This window comes from Cheilinus undulatus, linkage group 7 (assembly GCF_018320785.1).
Source record: "Cheilinus undulatus linkage group 7, ASM1832078v1, whole genome shotgun sequence".
Taxonomy (NCBI): Eukaryota; Metazoa; Chordata; class Actinopteri; order Labriformes; family Labridae; genus Cheilinus; species Cheilinus undulatus.
This window is the reverse complement of record NC_054871.1, coordinates 3,272,277-3,291,335: the sequence shown is the minus strand read 5'-3', so window position 1 is coordinate 3,291,335 and position 19,059 is coordinate 3,272,277. Positions and strand designations below refer to the sequence as shown.

Sequence of the window (19,059 nt, the reverse complement as noted above, 5' to 3'; positions counted from 1 at the left end):
ATGACTTTTATCTCATGATTTTGATATTGTATCTTTGAATTTGGCTTTTTTTTAATCATATTATGAGAACTTCAAATATATAATTGTGAATTGGTATCACATATTTTGGGTTCTCTCCTCATTATTAGGACTTTTGTCTTATATTGTGAAATTTATCTCACAATTTTAACTTTTGAACAACTATGATCACCTTTTTATAACTGTAACCTTTTCCTGATAATCATGACTTTCTGTCTAGTTATTACAGCTTTTTTATCTCACAATTAAGACTTTTTTATTAACAAAATCAGGACTCTAACCTCAATTTAGATTTTCTTCTCAGAATTTAGATTTTTTTTGTCCCATAATTGCTCATTTTTTCCACTTTTCATTTCAAAATTTTGACTTTATCTCATACTTAGGACTTACCATCTCAAAATCTTTAAATATTTACCTTATTTTTATATATATTTTAAGTAGCTCAAGTGGCCCCCTGTTTTGAAGTTGATACCTTGCATTTCTTTGCCAGTGTATGTGTTTTTTAATACAAAAACCTCTTACCCTGCCTTTACTGAACTGTAATATCGGTACCTCTGAGAACTGTCGTCATGCAAACAATTTTTAAAACGAACTTTGTAAATACTATAAAATACGTTTAGACCCCAACCCACCTCCATGTATCTGGATAAAACAGTCTGAATTCAGCTGCCTGATCTATAGGTAAATAGATTAAAATAAGATGCATCCTGACTTTTGTACCTAAATTCTAATCATATTGAAAACTGTCATGGATGCCTGTTTAACATGAATGTAGATACAGTGATCGTCGTTTCTGGTAATATGACCGTCTTTAGTGAAGTTAATGATGGATGTTTTGTGTTCTTTTGTGTTGCCTGTGTCTCTCCTCACATGGGACACCTACCCCTAAACGTGCTGCTGTTTAGCCGGGACAACGCCCACTAACCCGGGTAAAAACATGAGCCCCCTTCTCTTCATGGAGGCGTTTCTCCCTTAGAGACAATCGACGGTCGTTGGAATCTCGAGCCTTTGTTGTTGTGCTTCTTATCCAACCAGCCAATCAGAACACCGCTCCTGATTGAAACGCCCACAGAGTCGGCTCACCGTCCAATCAGAGGGCTCCTCGGTCAGGACGCCATTTTGTCAGCTTCCAGCGGCGGTGGTTGGGCGTCCTGCTGGCCGCTGGCTGGAACCTGTTGCTCCGTAGTTCCGTGTTGTGCAATGGACGGGTGAGTTATCCCATCGACTCACATCAACACTCACATTAAAGCTCATTTTGTGGCCGCGTTACGTATATTTCTGAGCATTTGACCAAACATGGCGCCAGGTGAGGCTAAGTGGGAGCTAAAGCTGTGATGTTGGTGTTAGCTTAGCCGGCGGGAAAGTTGTGTTTGTTGTGGCTGTAGCAGGAAGCGGAGCTAGCTCTGTTAGCAGTGTTAGCATCAGAACGGGCCATTCTCCGTGGGCACACCTCCACTCTAAACTCCATTCACACTCCTGGAGATTTAAGGTGGCCTATTTTACCTGAGCAAACCTGCTTCTTTAACATGAAACAGTGGACTAAAGATAGAGGAAAGATCCCTCATTTTGACGCTCTTTTAGCGGTAGAAAAGCATTTATAACATCTGCTCTCACGCCCACTGAGCTCTAGCCGTCACTTTAAAAGTTTCGCTTCTGTTTCAGCTCATCAAAGTTTGGTTGTTGAATGTTTGATTAATCTACTAATTAATCGATTTAATGCTGTAAATTTAAACAGACGTATCCTATTAGATTTTTTTTGTTTTAACGCGGAGGTTTGTTTATTTTATGAAGAAGAACACGTGAATCTATCCAAGGTATCCACGAGTCTAAAAATATATTTAAATTTGCTACATCAATTTGGCCGAAATTAAGGCATTTAAAACGTATGAAAGAGTCTTAGATGCAAGACTATTCGGTATTAAAATGTGCATACTGTCTAAATCAGTGGTTCCCAACTGGTGGGTCAGGACCCAAAAGTAGGTTGCGAATGGGGGCCAGGAATAAATGTGTCAAAACTCTGGACAAAGAGTTCGTCCTTACATTTGTATTAGGTTTTCTAGTGATAACAAGTAGATTTATATGTTTTCTCAAGGTTTCAACTGACTTATATTCTGTCCCTGTATGATAGAATGCTTTTTTTTCCAAGATAATGAGACAGATTCCTAGAGAAATGACCACATTTCTATGCTGTCTGAAAATCGAGTAATATAAAATGTGCACTTATAATGATGCCTTTCTGGCCTTTCTTTTTGTTACCTCCGCCAAGGAGGTTATGTGAGCGGCAGGGTTAGTTAGTTAGTTAGTTAGTTTGTTAGCAGAATAACTCAAAAAGTTATGGATGGATTTTTATGAAATTTTCAGGAAATGTCAGAAATGGCATAAGGAACAACTGATTAGATTTTGGGAGTGATCCGGATCACCATCTTGATCCAAGAATTTTTTAAAAGATTCTGTACTATTGGGAGATAGGGCTAATGGAGGAGGTCTGTGCTGTTACCACTTCTCACCAGGAGGTGGCGGACATAAGTAACTCCAATCCCAGCAGCATTTTTGGGTGTGTTTCTATTCGAAGTTTTGGAGTTTAGAGAGTTTGAAAGACGCACGCCCGGTCGAGGAGACGAGTCAGAGCGTAACAGAGAGAAAAACAGCGAATTGTAGCGAGAATACTCACAATGCTGGGAGGAATAGAGGAATATTCCCCCTCTACCATGACTTTCAGTCGCCTGGTGAGACCATGGGTGGGACTGTCAGTGCATCTGTTGGGACCGGCAGGCAATGCTTCCATCATGACAGCCCACCCAAAGCCAAGGCTTTGCCTCACTGTATTTCACCCCACCGGGGAGGGAGTAATCTGCAAATGCCATGGTGGGGGGTACATGGGAACGGATCGAGGGATGTTTTCAAAGGATTCTTCACTGGGAGATAGGGCTAATGGCGGAGGTCTGCGCTCTCCGAGTGCTTTTCTAGTTCATTCATGTTTTCCTCCATTTAAGGTTCAAACTGCAGCATTTTTCCTCAAAAACACCTGGTTATGATTGAGCAATTTCAGATATCTGGGTCGCAATTAGTTGATTAGGTGGTGAGTCCTGACACTGAGAACCACTGGTCTAAATGGTACAAAAGCATTGTTTTTGGAAAATGTAGACAGTGTGCAGGGTTTTTTTTTTTTGCAGTTAATGATTGATTCATTTCTCTCTTATGCACCTGTCTAATGAAATAGGTGTTGTTTTTCAAGTGTTGGTGCTTTTGGATACAACAGTCATCAAAATAAATGCCTATATTGTTGAAAAAACGTGATGTAAAGAAATAAAGTATCAAACATCTTTCACAAAAAAAAAAGATAAATGAGTTATCGGTGGTATATGATATTTAATACAGATTCATGTTGTTCTCATGCCTCACTTATGTTTGTCTTGCTATGGTATCAAACAAACATCAATATTGTTTGATTTTTTTCAGAATTATATCAAATTTTCAAGTGTTCTGTTGCGATAACGACTGGACAGATTGTAGCTCAAGAGATAGATCAAACTAGCCATTACAAAATTGTTTATTAGGCCAGCCTGGAATAAGGATTACCTGTCCCAGAGGTTCTCAGGGCCGCCTCAGACTACATGGATTGTTGCTGCTCATCTTCACGCCTCAGACCCGATTATGAGCGTTAGGAATGACAGCCGGTCTTACAGTGTTACATATTTAACCACGCGTCCAAGACACCCCACGACCACGATTCAACAAGACTAGCTTGTCAGAATTTTTCTTGCATCGTCGTCTAGTTTGACACTCTGACCTGACATTAATGACGTGAACCCTGAAGTCTACCAATAGGAGAGGATGTGCTCTTACCTTTGTATCATCATTTACCAGAGAGACATCTCCCTTTTTCTCCCTCCATAGATTTATGTACATGAAGTGATTTTCTTGACGTTATCACATTCATACCTCCAGTTCTATTTAATGGAGAGACGGTCCATCTTGTCCTTTTCTTGATACGTCCAGATGAGTCCTTAATTGTTGGTTTGTTTTTCCCCTTGTCAGAGCTAAAGCTAGCATCACATATGATTTATTTCTGAAGTTAGTGGACAACAGGGACTGTACGGCATGTTCACTGCTTTTACATGTTTTTTTTTTGTCATCATGATAATGCGTAGTGTTTATGTGGTGAAAGTGATTCACCACTTAATCTCTTGATATTGCCATTGTGCGGTGGCAGCATAATCTCACTGCACAAATAAACTCAAAAATGCTTTGATAGCCCAGTCTTGGCATAACTAAGATATCTGCTAGGAATTATTTATTTTCCATGGACAATTTTAGCTCCTACGGCCTTGAATTTCACATATGTCCGCTCATAAAAGGCCTGCTTACGTGTGCAATGACAGTGGAGACGAGTGTTTACAGGCTTAAGCTTCTGTGTGAAAAGTTTCAAAACAAGATGTCCATTTCACATTTATGTGCTTGCAGCTTCCTGCAACCAGCTATCTGCAACTTGACAAACTGAATCCCAGACAGCATCTTCTGACAGCTTGATCTGAGCTGCGACTGTCACCAGTAATTTTCTAAACCGGTCCCAAGTTGCAAATTCTTGGTCTGAACTTTCATCTTTGGTTAAAGACCTACTGATCAAAATCACCTTAATGTAAAATACACGCTTCCAAACAACTTATGTGTTGGTCTGAACATAAAAATGGCTTTCTATGGTGGCTGGGAGGGCTCACACGAATGCATAACCAGAATGCTCTGCAGAAAAGATGAATGCAGAGAGCAACACAAGAGGCCACAGAGAGAACACAAGTCAGCTTTTGCCTGGAAAAGTGTCTATTTTACTTTAGTGTGGATATTTACTTCCTTTGCTGCACCGACCTGAAATCTTGGGTGACTTGTGATCTTTTTTCTGACAACACTGCATCCACTGTGCTTGTCTACAGTTGTGCATCAGGTGTTTTTGTAGCTGTTTGCATTTACTTTTCTGTTCATGCAACATAGTTTGGATTTGAAGTAGGGCTGGGCAGTTAATCACAAATTAGATTAAATCGCAATATGGCCTGCTGCAATTTCCAAATCACAGAAGTTGCAATATTTCTTTAACTTCAAATGTGTCAAAATACCAGTTTAATAAATCATTAGGTCAGTTTTTAACATAATGATTTCAAGATTGAAAGGTCAACATAAGTTAAGAACTAAACGTCTGAGATAAAGAGTCAAACTTGTAAGTTTTGAAGGGAAAAACATTACATTTAAAGTCAAAATAATGTTTTAAAAGGCAAAATATGAAATAGAATACTAAAACCATGATTTTTAACAGTCAAAATGAGATAAAAGTCAAAATCACAAATTTTAAAAGTCAAAATATGAAATAAAATTCAAAATCATGTGTTTAAAGGTTAAAAAAAATTAGAAAAAAGTCAAAGTAAGGAGTTGAAATGGTCAATATACCTGAGATAAAATTCAAAATCATATTCAGTAATCAAAATATGTGATAAAAGTGAAAGTTAGGAGTTGAAATGGTCAGCAAAACTGAGAAAAAAAAATCAAAATCATGATATTTAAGAATCAAAATGTGAGATAACATCGAAATCATGAGTTTAAAATGTAAAAATATGAAATAACATTAAAAATCATGAGTTTTAAAGGTAAAAAACAAGATAAAAAAGTTGAAAAGGGTCAAAACATGAGATAGAAGTCAAAATCATGACTTTAAAAGGTCAAAATAGGATTTAAAATGTCAAATTATGAATTTAAAAGGTAAAAATATGAGAGAAAAAGTCAAAGTTATGAGATGTAAAGGTTAAAATATTATATAAACGGTCAAAACCATAACTTTTAGTGTGAGATGCTAAAAGTAAAAATACAGAGAAAACACAACTTTCTCCTACATTTCTGACTTTTTATCAAATCATTTTCACTTTTTTCTTTTTCTAATTTTCATGACTCAACAGGGATATTATAAATCATCAAGGTTAAGTTCACATTTTTTGTACCGGAGGAAATCTGCAGACCTCATACTGGTGGGCCACTTATAATAAAAATATCATATGATCTGTTGGGCTGGGAATAACTGCACCACGGGCCAGATTTGGCCCCTGGGCCTTGGGTTTGACACCTGTAGTTTAAAGCTTGTGGCACCCCCACATTCAGATTCATGCTACTATCAATTAGTTGCTTCTTTAATTTCTTTAATTGTTTTCAATACACTTGGTCTTATTTATGGAATTATTTTTTGCTTTAATTTGTTGAAAAATAAATAAGATTAGCCTAAGAATAATCACATATTAAACTGCAATCACAATATTGGGGAAAAATTGCAATTAGATTATTTTTGAAAATTGTTCAGCCCTAATTTGAAGCCATGTGAGACCTCCAGGCCACCGTAGCTTTCATATAAATTTTCTGTTAAAGGCTCAGATTTAGATTGTTGTCTGATAATGCTGTTCGTATATTGCAGTGTACAGTTAAGTCATACCAAGCTGGTGAGCATGACCCTTGTATTAAAACCAAATTTGGAATGTAATTTTCCAAAATCAGGAAATTTTCCTCCTGTTTCAACATTTGCTGTGCTGTCTTCGTAGTACTGTTTCAGAGCTTGTTGGGAGTTGTGGTGTAGGCCTGAGTGAGGAGCTGCAGACTGTGAGACGTCTGAGTTCCTGCTGTGAATATTTGTGCTTTGTCAGGGCTCATTCTCGCCCCGAGGGTCCTCTCCACTGTCTGTACAGTCACGTCAGCTTCAGCCTGACCAGCCGGTTTCTCTTTGTTCCGACTTTTCCCTTCACTGGCTCACACTTTACGTCCAACTCTGCTCCAGGTTTCATTTCCACATGTGACATTCAGTCTCTCCCTGTTTGGGAGTTTAATATTCTTCTTATGGTCCTGTTTTCCCTTAGAGTCCCAGAAGTTTTTTAATGAAACTTCAGATCAGCTTGTACCAAAACAATATATTTTCTCATAATGACCAGATGATGGTTGTTAAAATAGCAGAACATTAGAAAGAATAAAATGTGCGAGTGTGCTCCAAAGCTCCAAATGTAATTTGACTGAAAGAGATTGAGACTGTTGAATAAAGTGCAAGATTTATTAGTGACTGTCCTGTCTGTGAGGGTTGTCAAACTAATATTTTTTAATACCATGTGTTTGAGGCAGAAAAATCTCTTTGATCTGAATAATTGCAAGAATCAAAATGGACCAAACCTTTGAAAAACTTCACTGGACAGCATGTAGGGGAGAAACAAGTCTATCAAAAATTGCAGGAAAACTCCTGCACACTTTCTAGATGCACAAAAAGCATGTGCATTTTTTGTGCAATGTAGAGAGTGTGCATGCTTTTTCTTGCACTTTTTGTCATAATTAAAAACAAAAACTGATCAAATACTGGGTTTCTAGGAAATCTGTTTTTGTTGCTGTGGTATCAAGCAGATCCTGATAGTGTTTGATTTTCACTCACATTGTATTCAAATTTAAAACTTTGATATCGTGACAGTCTACGTCTCCACTCATTAAATGTGTTTGTGTTCTGCTTTTGTGTCACACATTTTGCTGCCTGTTCTTAATTTCGCTTGCACTAGTAAATGGTGTGTAATCATGTTTAATCATCATGATCTTAATATAAATCTCTTGATACTTTTACATGAAGCAGTCCTACCTTACATGCCTTCATAAAGGTTGGACCAGGCAGTCTGTACTTTACCCAAGCATGCTGTTTGACAGTTGTGAGTGCTCCCTGTTGTGCTGAAGCACGGTTATGCTTCCTTGGCCCTGGCAGTAAAATTGTTCCAATTCCGATACCAGTAGGGGTGAGTATTGGCAAGAACCTCACGATACGCATCACGATACTTGGGTCACGATATGATAGTATCACGATATATCAGGATATTGTGATATATTGCGATATTTCACACAGTTAACTAAGAAAAATATAGAAATTATATATGTAAATCACACAATAAGTTGGTGGTGTTCCCGCTATATTTCACAGCAGCAAGGCAGAGCCTGCAAACAGCATTTCCTGTCTCTAACTCGCTGTTTGTGCTCCCCATTTTAACTTTGAAGCCAAAATGCTTCCAAACGTCTGCTTTGAATTGTGCAGGTGTTGTTATTTTGTCAGCCATGTTCTCTCCTTTCACCTATGCACTCTGACCGCTTCTCCACGAAATGCCGCAGCGACATACAGCAGAGTAGCTCTTGGTGCCATCTACCGTTGTGGAGGGGCGGAAGTCCTATTTTACTAACAACTCAGCTAAAACATTAATTTTAATTTTTTACAAAAAAAAATCGATATTAAGAGTTGAAGTATTGATATTGTATTGGATGTCAAAGTATTGCGATATTTTGCTGTATCAATATTTTTCACAGCTCTAGATACCAGTATCAGAAAAAAGTCATACTGCTTAAAATGCAGGTGTTGGTATCGGCAGGTACACGAGTTTATGCGCCGACCCCATACCGTTTGGTTTAACTTTATATTTAGCATCATTAAGCCATACTAACTGTTAGCGCTATAAACCAGAAATCAATTTTTCTTTGCTGCCAGAAAACACGTCATTCATGAGCTACAGTGTTTAGAGCAGTGAAGAAGAATCAAAGGAGCCACTGCAGCAGCAAATAATGGTGGCTGTGTGACAGTTTCACTATGACTGTGATCGTTAAAATGCCTTCCACACTGTTGCTGTCGTACACAAGAAGTGACACAGTTTATCAAAGCGAAATAACTTTTGAGCCATAAATCGTTGCCTTTTTCTTTTTTATCCTCTTGAAGCTAGCTGTTTGCCTAACCAGTGATGCTATTGATGCCTTTGAATTCCTCTGTGGCAGCATTTTCAGTGAGCCAGGGACTTTTGGGGACTTTAATGATTAAATCCTCACCAGTAAACCCGATATTGACCCTCTTTTTCATAGGTATTAATCAGATTTCAGTCATGTATTACTGCTAGCTTGAATGCTAACTGTCAAATTGTTTACCCTTTGTGAGGGTCTATCAGCCAATGGCAGGCTGTTCCATGTTCCACGCCATGCTGCCTTAGTAGAGCAGAATGGAGAGAGAGAGAAGAGAAAAAGAAGCAGCAGCATCATATGTACTTGTCTGTTGTTGTAGTTCAGCCTTTTGATTTTTAATAGATAAACAAGAGAGAGAGTCTGTGATGCAGCCCCCTGTATTATTGTTACTTTAATATTTAGAAGTAAAACTCACAATAATCAGCCAAAAAAACAACTTTAGGGTCACAGAGATGCTGTACATTATGATTGTATTTGTTGAGTCAAATATAGATCTAAAATCATTTGCTAGTCTGCGCAGTCAGTCCAGAAAGTTCACACTGGTATCCGATCAGTACTTGTTATCAGATGATACCCAACACCTTGGTACCAGGATTGTATCCGGAAGGAAAAAAATGGTATTGGAACATCTCTAGATGGAAGAGGCTGGCTTTGGATGGTATGATCGCACGTGCATCCGCTAGAGAACAGGAGCAAAAGGTAAATCTGACTTGTGGCCGATACAACCATTCCTCTGGACAGTCAGTTCAAAAAATGGTGGAGTGTTAGAGGGAAAATATCCGACCAAACGGACTCAGAATAAACTACAAAGTGAGTAAGGCTATTGTCATACTGCCTGTGTATTTCTCCTTTGTGCTGAGTGTGAGACCGGTGTCTTGTAAACTCCATGTGCTGTGTTATGACATGATGACAAATCTGTGCTCAGGCCCAGTTGGGCTCGGAGAAATGTAAATGCAGCCATTCTTCACCGAGATATAGGGCAACTGGTCCTAGTGCGAATGCCCTATAAGTCTGTCTGTGTGCTCTTGTAGAAGATACCCTGATCACACATAGACTCATTTTGTTCTTTACGTAGATTCTCGGGCACACTCAGAAGGTTTTATCACAAGTTAATGTTAAAGTCAGGAGGAAACTTGATGTTCAGCGCTAACAAAGAGTCACAGCCCTCTGTAAGTCAGAACTAAATGTTGATGTTTGAAAACATGACTAAATGAGTCATTTATAGATCCCAGCAGGGTCGCTGGACTGATGATTTTTACTCTGAGGAGCGGTTAATGTTTGCAGCGTCTTCATCATCACCTCCTGTATTGAGAGAGGACCAATCAGAGCTCAGTCTTTAAGGATGAAGTCATCACTGCAGCTACAGGAAGTTCAGAGACTAAACAGGAAACGAAACAAAATCTGCGTGGTTTCAGTGAATGATCTAAAACACGGGACACTCATGAAAGGCAGTCCTGTGTTTCTGACTGAAGATGAATGTCCTAATGTTTACTCTGTGGATGAACACTGATGTACATGTGTGGAAATGATCACTCTAAAGCCTTTGGTTTGGATGAACTTTCTGTATGTTAAATATTTTAGAGTCAGATTGCCACAAATCCTGAATTTAAACTTTTGTTAACTAAAACCTCTAAATCTTTTTGTCTCTTTCCCTCAGAGTAGATTTTAGTGACCCAAGATCTGATCTGTAGTTTTTATTTTAAGTTGGCACTTTTAGTTAGCATTGAAGTAACAGAGATGATTATGTTGTAGAAAAATAAGATGTCATAAACAAGTTTGATGTCATTTTAGACACAGCCTGATCTGATGGCCACCAAAGACTCTGAGTTCGTATGAAAACATCCTAAATGTGTAACTACAAACGGTTATAAACATGAATAAACCTATGCGTTTCTGTAGCTGCACGGTTTCCTTTTGTGGCTTTACAAACATCACGCTACGGCTCTTGAAGTTTTAGTCAATACATCAGTTCAACTGAGTCTCTATAACACAAGTAGGCAGCATTAATAAAACCAGCCGGTTTACAGTTGTACTCATGGTGGTTTAGTCTTGTGAAGATCGCCAGTTTTATGATACAGAAAACTCTGACATAAGGCTCAACAGACCAGTCCTACCCTCTAATCTCGCTTTGTTACCCCCCTTGGACTCTTGATAATCTGCAGCTCCTCTGTGTTTTGGGCCTCCTCTCTGCTGGGTGTTTTTCCCCCCTGTGCTCGTCTGCTCAGGCAACATCTCTTTAACCTCATTTCACGTTGTTTTGCTCATTATTTTGAGTTTCTCTCCCTGCTGCTGCTAACACGCTGTCTTCTCTTCACAGCAGTGTCCACCACGATATAACAGTTGGTACTAAGGTAGGCACCTCTGCTTCCTCCTCCTGCATGGCCTCTTCCTCCTCCTCCTCCTCCTCCTGCTTTGTGTCTGCTTGGTTTGTTTTCTGCTGTGATTGTCTCTCAGGCTGTTTGTTGTCTAGTGCAGAGGTCTGCTTCTGATAAACTACAGCCGTAACATCCTCAGGTCTGACCGTAACCTGATGAGTCAACAACACATGATATTGAAACGTGGATTTATAGTGTTAAGCCCCAAACACACTGGCGCCACTGCATTGCAATGCATCACGTCATATGATGCACCTAAATTGCTGCCCCTTGAACATACTGGCAACAGCGCGTCAGTGGTCAAACTCCCCATCAGCCACTGAGCCCACTCAGGACTCGCCTCACTGCCTCACCAGGTAAGTGACAAAACATTTAGAGCACTGGGACTTCACTAGCAGCTGTGGCCTCCCACTTATTGTGCACCTCCAAAGGAGGATGGCGCTAAATTTCTGTTTCTGTGCAGAGCTGCTATTCAGCAGCCGAGAGGGACAAAACAGCTGTTCTCTCTTAGAAATACTCCACCGTTCACAAAGGGAATGGAGCATAAAGGGGCCCGGCGCATGCCCAGGTACGTCTGTCTGCTGCTGGTGTGGGTTTGTTCAAAGAAAGTAATGGTGCTGATCATTGGGACGTGCGTCGGATGGTGCCAGTGTGTTTTGAGCTTTAATCTGACTAAACCTGGATTTTTAAAATCCATAACATGTTAGTGTCCAAAGCTGCCGTCACTTCTCTTTCATCAACCAACTTGTCCTTTCATGGCTACAATTTCCCAGGTCTGATGTGTCCACATCAGAGGACAACGCCTCGGCAGTTTACTCACTTAGTTTTTTAGAATTTGTGTGAATAACTTGCTCTACTCCTGCGTCAAATCGTGAGTGCCTAAAAGACACAAGAGGGCAGTGGCTTCCTTTTTCCACTTCTGGCAATTCAGTCAGTTGTCAGCAAAGATGACTGAGCTTTACTGCATTGAGAGGATTGTTGCTTTTTATCTGCTGTGGAAATCCCCAAACTGACAGACCGTTGAAAGTGACAGACAAAATTTTTCAGAACTTACCAGGCGATCAGACCTCATCACCCCGTTTCCTCCAAGTGAGCTCTTTTCTTTTTTCTTGTGCCGGTAGAACAGGCACGGTGTGTCGTATAGCTTGGGGTAGCCACAGACAGACACCACAAGTTTCTCCTCCATTTACTAGTTGAATGACACCCCCCCCCGGCCCCATACTGGTCCTTCAGAGATCTTACGGTAATGTATGTGGAAAATTGCATTGGAGGTTCTCCATGCTGATTGGCAATCGTGGCATGAGTGATTTACTCGAGTCCATAGTTTCAATCTTGCAAATAAGAGAATGAAAGCACACAGAACTAATTTTTAAAAAAATGTACGGATACTACTGAGGGAAACAGAAGTCAACTTTTGTAATCTAGTATGAGTAAATTCCAGTTAGAGGCTCTCTGACATTGAAGTTATGGGTGCTGGAAGTTCAAAACATGGCAGCTATGGCCAAAGGCCCTTGGTCTGACCAGAATCAGATTTGGAGCCACTCCTAGATAATGTGGTTGGAGGTTGATTTTCTCTTACATATTTGCAGTAGACCCCAGTCATATCCAAATTGACCCACATCATGCCCCACAGTTCCTAAAAGTTATACAAAATAATGAGAAGCATTGCAGAAGTGACATTGATGTCTGCCTTGGAGTATTAGACAACGATAGGGAATTTTTTTAATATATACTTTGTTACAAATGTGAAAATGCAATTAAAATACAACACTTTAGTAAAACTTTAATGCATTTTTGGGCTATTTTGACAGCATGCAAGAGTTTGCCTGCAACTTTGGTTAATTGAAAACAAGGACTTGCCTAGTATTTAGTGTCTTGGTCTTCTGTTTTTGTCGCTGATATCAATATTGTTTGGTTTTTACCATGTTTTTATGAGTGACAGATGTACTGTGTAGCCTGAGGCTGACGGATGGTCTACGGGTCAGCAGCTGTGAGGCAGCAGGTTATCATCCAGAGACAGGACTGAACCAGGACTCAGGTTTCTGTTGTATTATTCATGTTAGGAGCAGTAAGAAGATCTGAGCTGCTTTTGTGCACTCTGACACCTGCTCAGGTTCCTCCAGCTCTGCAGCCTGTCAGGCACAACTCAGGGAACAAAGAAATATACTGTTGATGTATTATCATTTATTAACCTAATATTTAACTGAAGCTGTGACTGACAGTAGGCTGTTAGTGATGCATTTTTTTGCTCGCTCTTTTAATTTGAAATGTGTAAGTCTGTGTTGTCTGCAGTTGTCTTGATGTGTTCAACTACAGCCTGGTTTACACTTCTGCATTAAATCTGCACCTTCCTGACCTATGCCATCAGGAGCACCACATTCTGGTGCAGGGGTGTCAAACTCAATCACAGCAGGGGCTGAAATCTTAATTTAGGTTTAACCTGAGGGCCTAACAGGGTCAAGATTTAACTGAAAACTGTCAGCTGGGTTTTAACAGGTAATGAACAGTGATGATAAATGATTAGGATTAAAAAAAAGTCAAAATGATTAAATATCATGGCATCAGTGTTACTGTGTGTCCATGTCAAATAAATGCTAAATAAATGAGTTTTAAGTCTCAAAATCTGAGATAAAAAGCCAACTTTGTATGTCCTAAAGGTCAAATACATAATTAAAAGTCAAAATAAGGTTTTAAAAGGGAAATTTATGAGAGAATTACAAAATAAAGAGTTTAAAAAGTCAAAATATGAGATAAAATTCAAAATTGTGACTCTAAAAGGTCAAAATATGAGGAAAAAAAATTCTCCATCAGGTGTTTAAAAAGTTAAGATATGGGATTAAGAGTCAAAGTTAGGAGTTTAAAAGGTCAAGATTTGATTTAAAATGAAAATTTGTGAATCTGAAAGGTCACATTATGAGAAAAAAGGTCAAAATTATGAATTTAAAATGTCAAAATATGAAATAAAAATTCAAAAAGCTAAGTTTCAGTCACAATTTTGGGATGCAAAATACCAATACGAAATGAAAACACAAATTATTTTCTTTCCCTCATTCCTGACTTTTTATCTAATTATTTCTACTCTCTGTTTTTTATATTTTTATAACATAAGGATTTTTTTCCTTCAAGGTTAAATTTACATTTTTATATTTGAGGGAATTTGCAGACCTCATAGCAGCAGGCCAGTTCTAATAAAGATATGATCTTGACACCTGTGTTCTACTGTGTGCGTTGGCGTGGTGGCGTTGCTCTGCAGCACTCTCCTCAAACGTTGCTCAGCAATGCAATTTTCATGCCAGTTGCCTGCAGTTTCCTGCTCCTTATTGCACAGGAAACCATTGTAATTGACACTAAGTGTATTATGTTGTAGTAAAAGCTGATAAATATTGATCAGCAGCTGGTTATGCTGCACTGATAGTGGGGCTGAAAGAAAGCAGAGCTGCTGAATAGCTAAGGGAGAGGTTTTTTCTCTTGCTTGACCACTGGGAGAGACATGGATGAGGAAGTGAGCATCGGATGTTGGCAGCTAGAATTGACTGGTTGTATTGCCATCTGCATTCATTTATCTCCCTCTAGAGTACACACTGTATGCCTGTAGACATTGACAGTCACCTGATGCTACCCTGTGGACCAATCACAGGCCTGCGTTGTTTTGATAGGTGGGTGCACACCAGCTATGTGTGCAGACCTCTGAGGAACGTGCAGGACTGTGTGAACTTTGGTGTAGATTTGACACGGCGGCTTCAATCAGGCCTAACAGTCAAAAACAAAATGTAATTTTACATGATGACATCAATCCCATAACTGGGAATAATCAAGTCATGGTAGTAATTTGATCTGTTCTACATTATCAAAAGAAAGCCATGTGTAATTGCCTATGTCAGTAGTTGAATTTCTTTAGTACATGACATTAGGTTGACTGAAAGTTACTTTGAGTCTGTCTTCGTGATGGCAGCTTCACTGATTCAGTAACTAAATGGGTGACGACACTCAGGCGTAGTCCAATACTAAAAGAGTCTTTGGTTTAATGCTGCAGTGAGAAAGTCCGCTCTGTTTACAGTCTGCTGAATGAGGCTCAGCCTGTTTGTACTACATCTGGTTTTCATTGAGCTCTACAGCACAGGAATTCACCCCCACAGGCCTACTGGGGGGCGGGGGTGTCACACTTATGATGATGGGTTCAGGCTGATGTCTGATTGTCTCTGTGCTCAGCTTTTCATGCCTTAAAGGACAGTTCCAGCATGGTTTGATAGTGTGTCTGGTTTATTTTCCCATGGTAAAATGTCTCTGCATCGCCGTCTGGTGGCAGGAGCAGTAACAATCTGTTGTCAGGGAGGAAACATGAAGATATTCCCCCCATTTAGCTGACTGATTCAGCTCTTTATGGTCCAGACTGGAGCTGAAGCAAAAACTAATCATTGCACTGATCTGCTACTGCCGCTATGATGTCTGCATTCTGATAGATATCAAGATTGTTGGGAGGTCGTAGCAAAATATTCTAAAGTTGTCAAAATATAAATACTTTCAGCCATATTTAAACACATTCTGTCTTTGAGAGTGAGGCTAAAAGAAACTAACCGTGGTGTTTGGATGTTTCAGAGAGGATCTGACGAGCTTTTCTCCAGTGTCTCCAACGGCCCGTATATCATGAGCACCACAGGTCAGACTTTATCATTTACATTTCAATCATGAGATCAGATTTATTGTACTACTGGTCTATTCACTCCTGCAGATAAAGACGTCTGTAAGTCTAAGTCTGTGCATAAGTTTTTTCTTTGCTCCAGGGCTGCAAAATATGGAAATGTTTGACAACTATCACAGTGGCTGTATACTTAGTGAAGACCTGAAATGATTGTTTTGTCTGGACATGCATAGGTTTAACATCAATATCACAGTATATCAGCCCTGACTGACAATAATCAGCCAACAGCAAATATTGTGGCATGATTAGAAAGCAGTAGCTGGTCTTAATCTGTTATGTCCAGTCAGTTTAATGTTGGCAGCATCGTAGCAGGCTAGCTTTTCATTGATGAGATTGCAGCCATCATTGTAGAGTGCAGGAGTCCAAGATGATGGCAGCAAGCAGCTGCACAGAAATCGTTAAATCAAGGGTGTTTAAGCTAAAGTTTTAATGCGAAACATTAGTCCTCCAGTGTTAATTTTGGCACCTATTTTGAATTAAGTCTTTATTCACGTTTAAGTCATTTTTACCCTGCATAGTTTTAGTTGACAGAAACCCTAAACATTTTAGTCCAATATTAGTCACTGAAAGTCTTTACATTTTAGTCTTTACCTTTAGTCAAGGCATTTATTCTGTTGAAATGATTTAGTCATCCAAATTTTAGACTAGTCTTCCTGTTGAAAAGTTTTTAGTCATGTTATTGTTGACTAAATCAACACTATGGTCCTCAAAATTCAGCATTTATGTAAGGGCTGCGCAATTAATCGCAAATTAGATTTAATTGCAATATGGCCTGCAAATTGCAGTAGTTGCAATAATTGTTTAACTTGAAATGTGTCAAAATACCAGTTTAATAAATCAATTTTTGCAACAGCAGAGATTTTATGCACATTACGCGAACACTTAAGTGTCAATTTTTTTTATAATAGTTTACAACAATACTTCTTTTTGTGTTGTACGTTTTTCTTAATCAAATGAGTGACATAAAAGTAATAATGCCCTTAAACAAATCAAATGACATCACATTTGCAATAAGAGCAAATCAGCTGGTAGCCAGCCTTGCCTCTTCTACCCCGGTTGCCTCCTTTATAGCTTAAAGCTTGTTGCACCCCATATTCAGATTCATCCTACTATATATAATTGCTTTGGAAATAATTTCATTGTTTTTGATACACATGGTCTTATTTATGGAATTATTCATTGCTTGAATTTGTCGAAAAATACTTAAGATTAACCCAAGAATTATTGTATATCAAATCCCAATTGTAATATTTAGGAAAAAATCGCAATTACATTATTTTTGCAATAGTCTTTAGAGGACACATGAAGATTCACCTGCAGAACGTGATGTACATAACATTGTACTTTTTGATATGAACTAAAGAAATAAAATTTAACTGTGGATTTCATTGCTGCAGCCATGCAGCACCTTCATGTTTTCCTTCAGAAATATTTGGAAATTCAAGGTCATTACAGACTTCACCTATCCTGTGCAAATTAGGGCTGAACAAGTTGAAAAATAATCTAATTGCGATTTTTTTCCGCCAGCACTGCGGTTGTGATTTGATATGCGATTATTATTAGATACCATATCTTGTTTATCATTCAACAAATTCAAGCAATAAATCATTCTATATCCCAACCTACGTTTAGTTGAGCAGTATGCTTCGACTTTCCAGGGAGTGCATAGCTAGAAACCCCCATATGCATAGATACATTTATGACAGTGTGCTTTTAAAACAATGAAATTATTCAGAAGCAATGAATCCATACTGGCATGAATCTGAGTAGGAGAGTGCAACAAGCTTTAAGCTATAAAGGAGGAGGCTGGGGCCGAGGAGGTGGAGCTCCGCCAGCAGTTAGGGGTATGACTTGTTTGAACTAACGCTAAGCTTCATCAATATAAGATAGAATGAAAGATTAAAAAAATATATCTAATTGCAATTATTGTTGCTAATATTGCAGATTTTGACATCCATTGCTTTATTGAATGAGGGTTATTGTTTTTATTAAGTAAAAAATACATAAAACATGAAAAGGACATTGTTGTAAACCATTTAATAAAAAAAGACACTTGAATGTTTGCAAAATGTGCATAAAATCTCTGCTGCTACAAAAAATGAATGTATTAAACTGGTGTTTTGATATTTTTCAAATTAGAGCAATTTGCAACATCTGTGATTTATAAATTGCAGCATGCCATAATGCAATTTAATCTCATTTGCGATTGATTGCCCAGCCCTAGTGCAAATGTGGCGAACCAAACACTGATGTCAGAAGGTAATTCACAAGTGATCAGTTGGTGCTAGATTGTGATACTGAACTTGGTTGTTGTGATTTGATAGTTTTCTGATTAAAATTGCAGGTCTGTCTTTAAAGATAAGAGATAGAAGCAGCAGCTATGGTAAAGGTCTCTGACCATTAGAGCTGATGATGTGTCAGTGCATCACTGGTTCACCTGCCTCACTCCTGGTTTCCTGTCCTCTGTAGCCAATGGCAATGACAGTAAGAAGTTCAAAGGTGACATAAGAGGTCCCAGCTCGCCGTCCAGAGTCATCCACATCCGGAAACTCCCCAGCGACATTACGGAGGCCGAGGTAATCAGCCTCGGACTGCCCTTTGGAGACGTCACCAACCTGCTCATGCTCAAAGCGAAGAACCAGGTACAGTAATGGAACACTTTTCCAATTTTAGACACCACATGATTTTCAATAAAAATTAAATCATATTTTATTTCAGAAAGCACCAAAGCTTAAAAAGGACAAGTTTATAGTTATATTTCTAACCAAATGCTGCCACAAGAAAAACATAAAAAGCCTGGGTAAAAGTGTGCAAATAAGGCACAATGGTATATTTATGCATACAGTCAGTATGCGGGAGTTTGTCTGCAGTTTCTGATAACCCTAAAGTGCAGTTATTTTGACTGTTGGCTGTTGAAGCCACATATCACCTTCAACTGTAGTAACCTTTGTGCCCTTCAGGCCTTCTTGGAGATGAACTCAGAGGAAGCAGCTCAGAACATGGTGGGTTATTACTCCACAGTGATGCCCATCATCAGGCACCACCCCGTCTACGTTCAGTTCTCCAACCACAAAGAGCTGAAGACAGACAACTCCCCTAACCAGGAGGTAACCTCACCCTGTGGTCTCAGTGTCTGTTACCATCTTTACAGCACCCACACAATGTCAGCTTCTGTTCAAAACATGCATGTTTCACATCTGT

The 19,059-nt window shown here is 39.0% G+C and overlaps 1 protein-coding gene across 5 annotated transcripts in view; it reads left to right on the top strand.

The window, feature by feature from the left end:
• Positions 1 to 1,161: 1,161 nt before the first annotated feature.
• The window catches only part of ptbp1b (polypyrimidine tract binding protein 1b), a 30,460-nt gene continuing 12,562 nt past the window's right edge, over positions 1,162 to 19,059 (top strand). The window contains exons 1-5 of one of the 5 annotated variants that reach the window (XM_041791533.1): positions 1,171 to 1,226; positions 11,102 to 11,135; positions 15,756 to 15,816; positions 18,328 to 18,500; positions 18,819 to 18,965. In XM_041791533.1, coding sequence (XP_041647467.1) covers positions 1,219 to 1,226; positions 11,102 to 11,135; positions 15,756 to 15,816; positions 18,328 to 18,500; positions 18,819 to 18,965 — 423 coding nt within the window. In that variant the 5' untranslated portion in view covers positions 1,171 to 1,218. Of the gene's footprint in view, positions 1,227 to 1,299; positions 1,325 to 11,101; positions 11,136 to 15,755; positions 15,817 to 18,327; positions 18,501 to 18,818; positions 18,966 to 19,059 lie in introns of those variants that run through there. The other 4 variants (XM_041791534.1, XM_041791537.1, XM_041791536.1 and 1 more) reach the window with 4 other exon arrangements.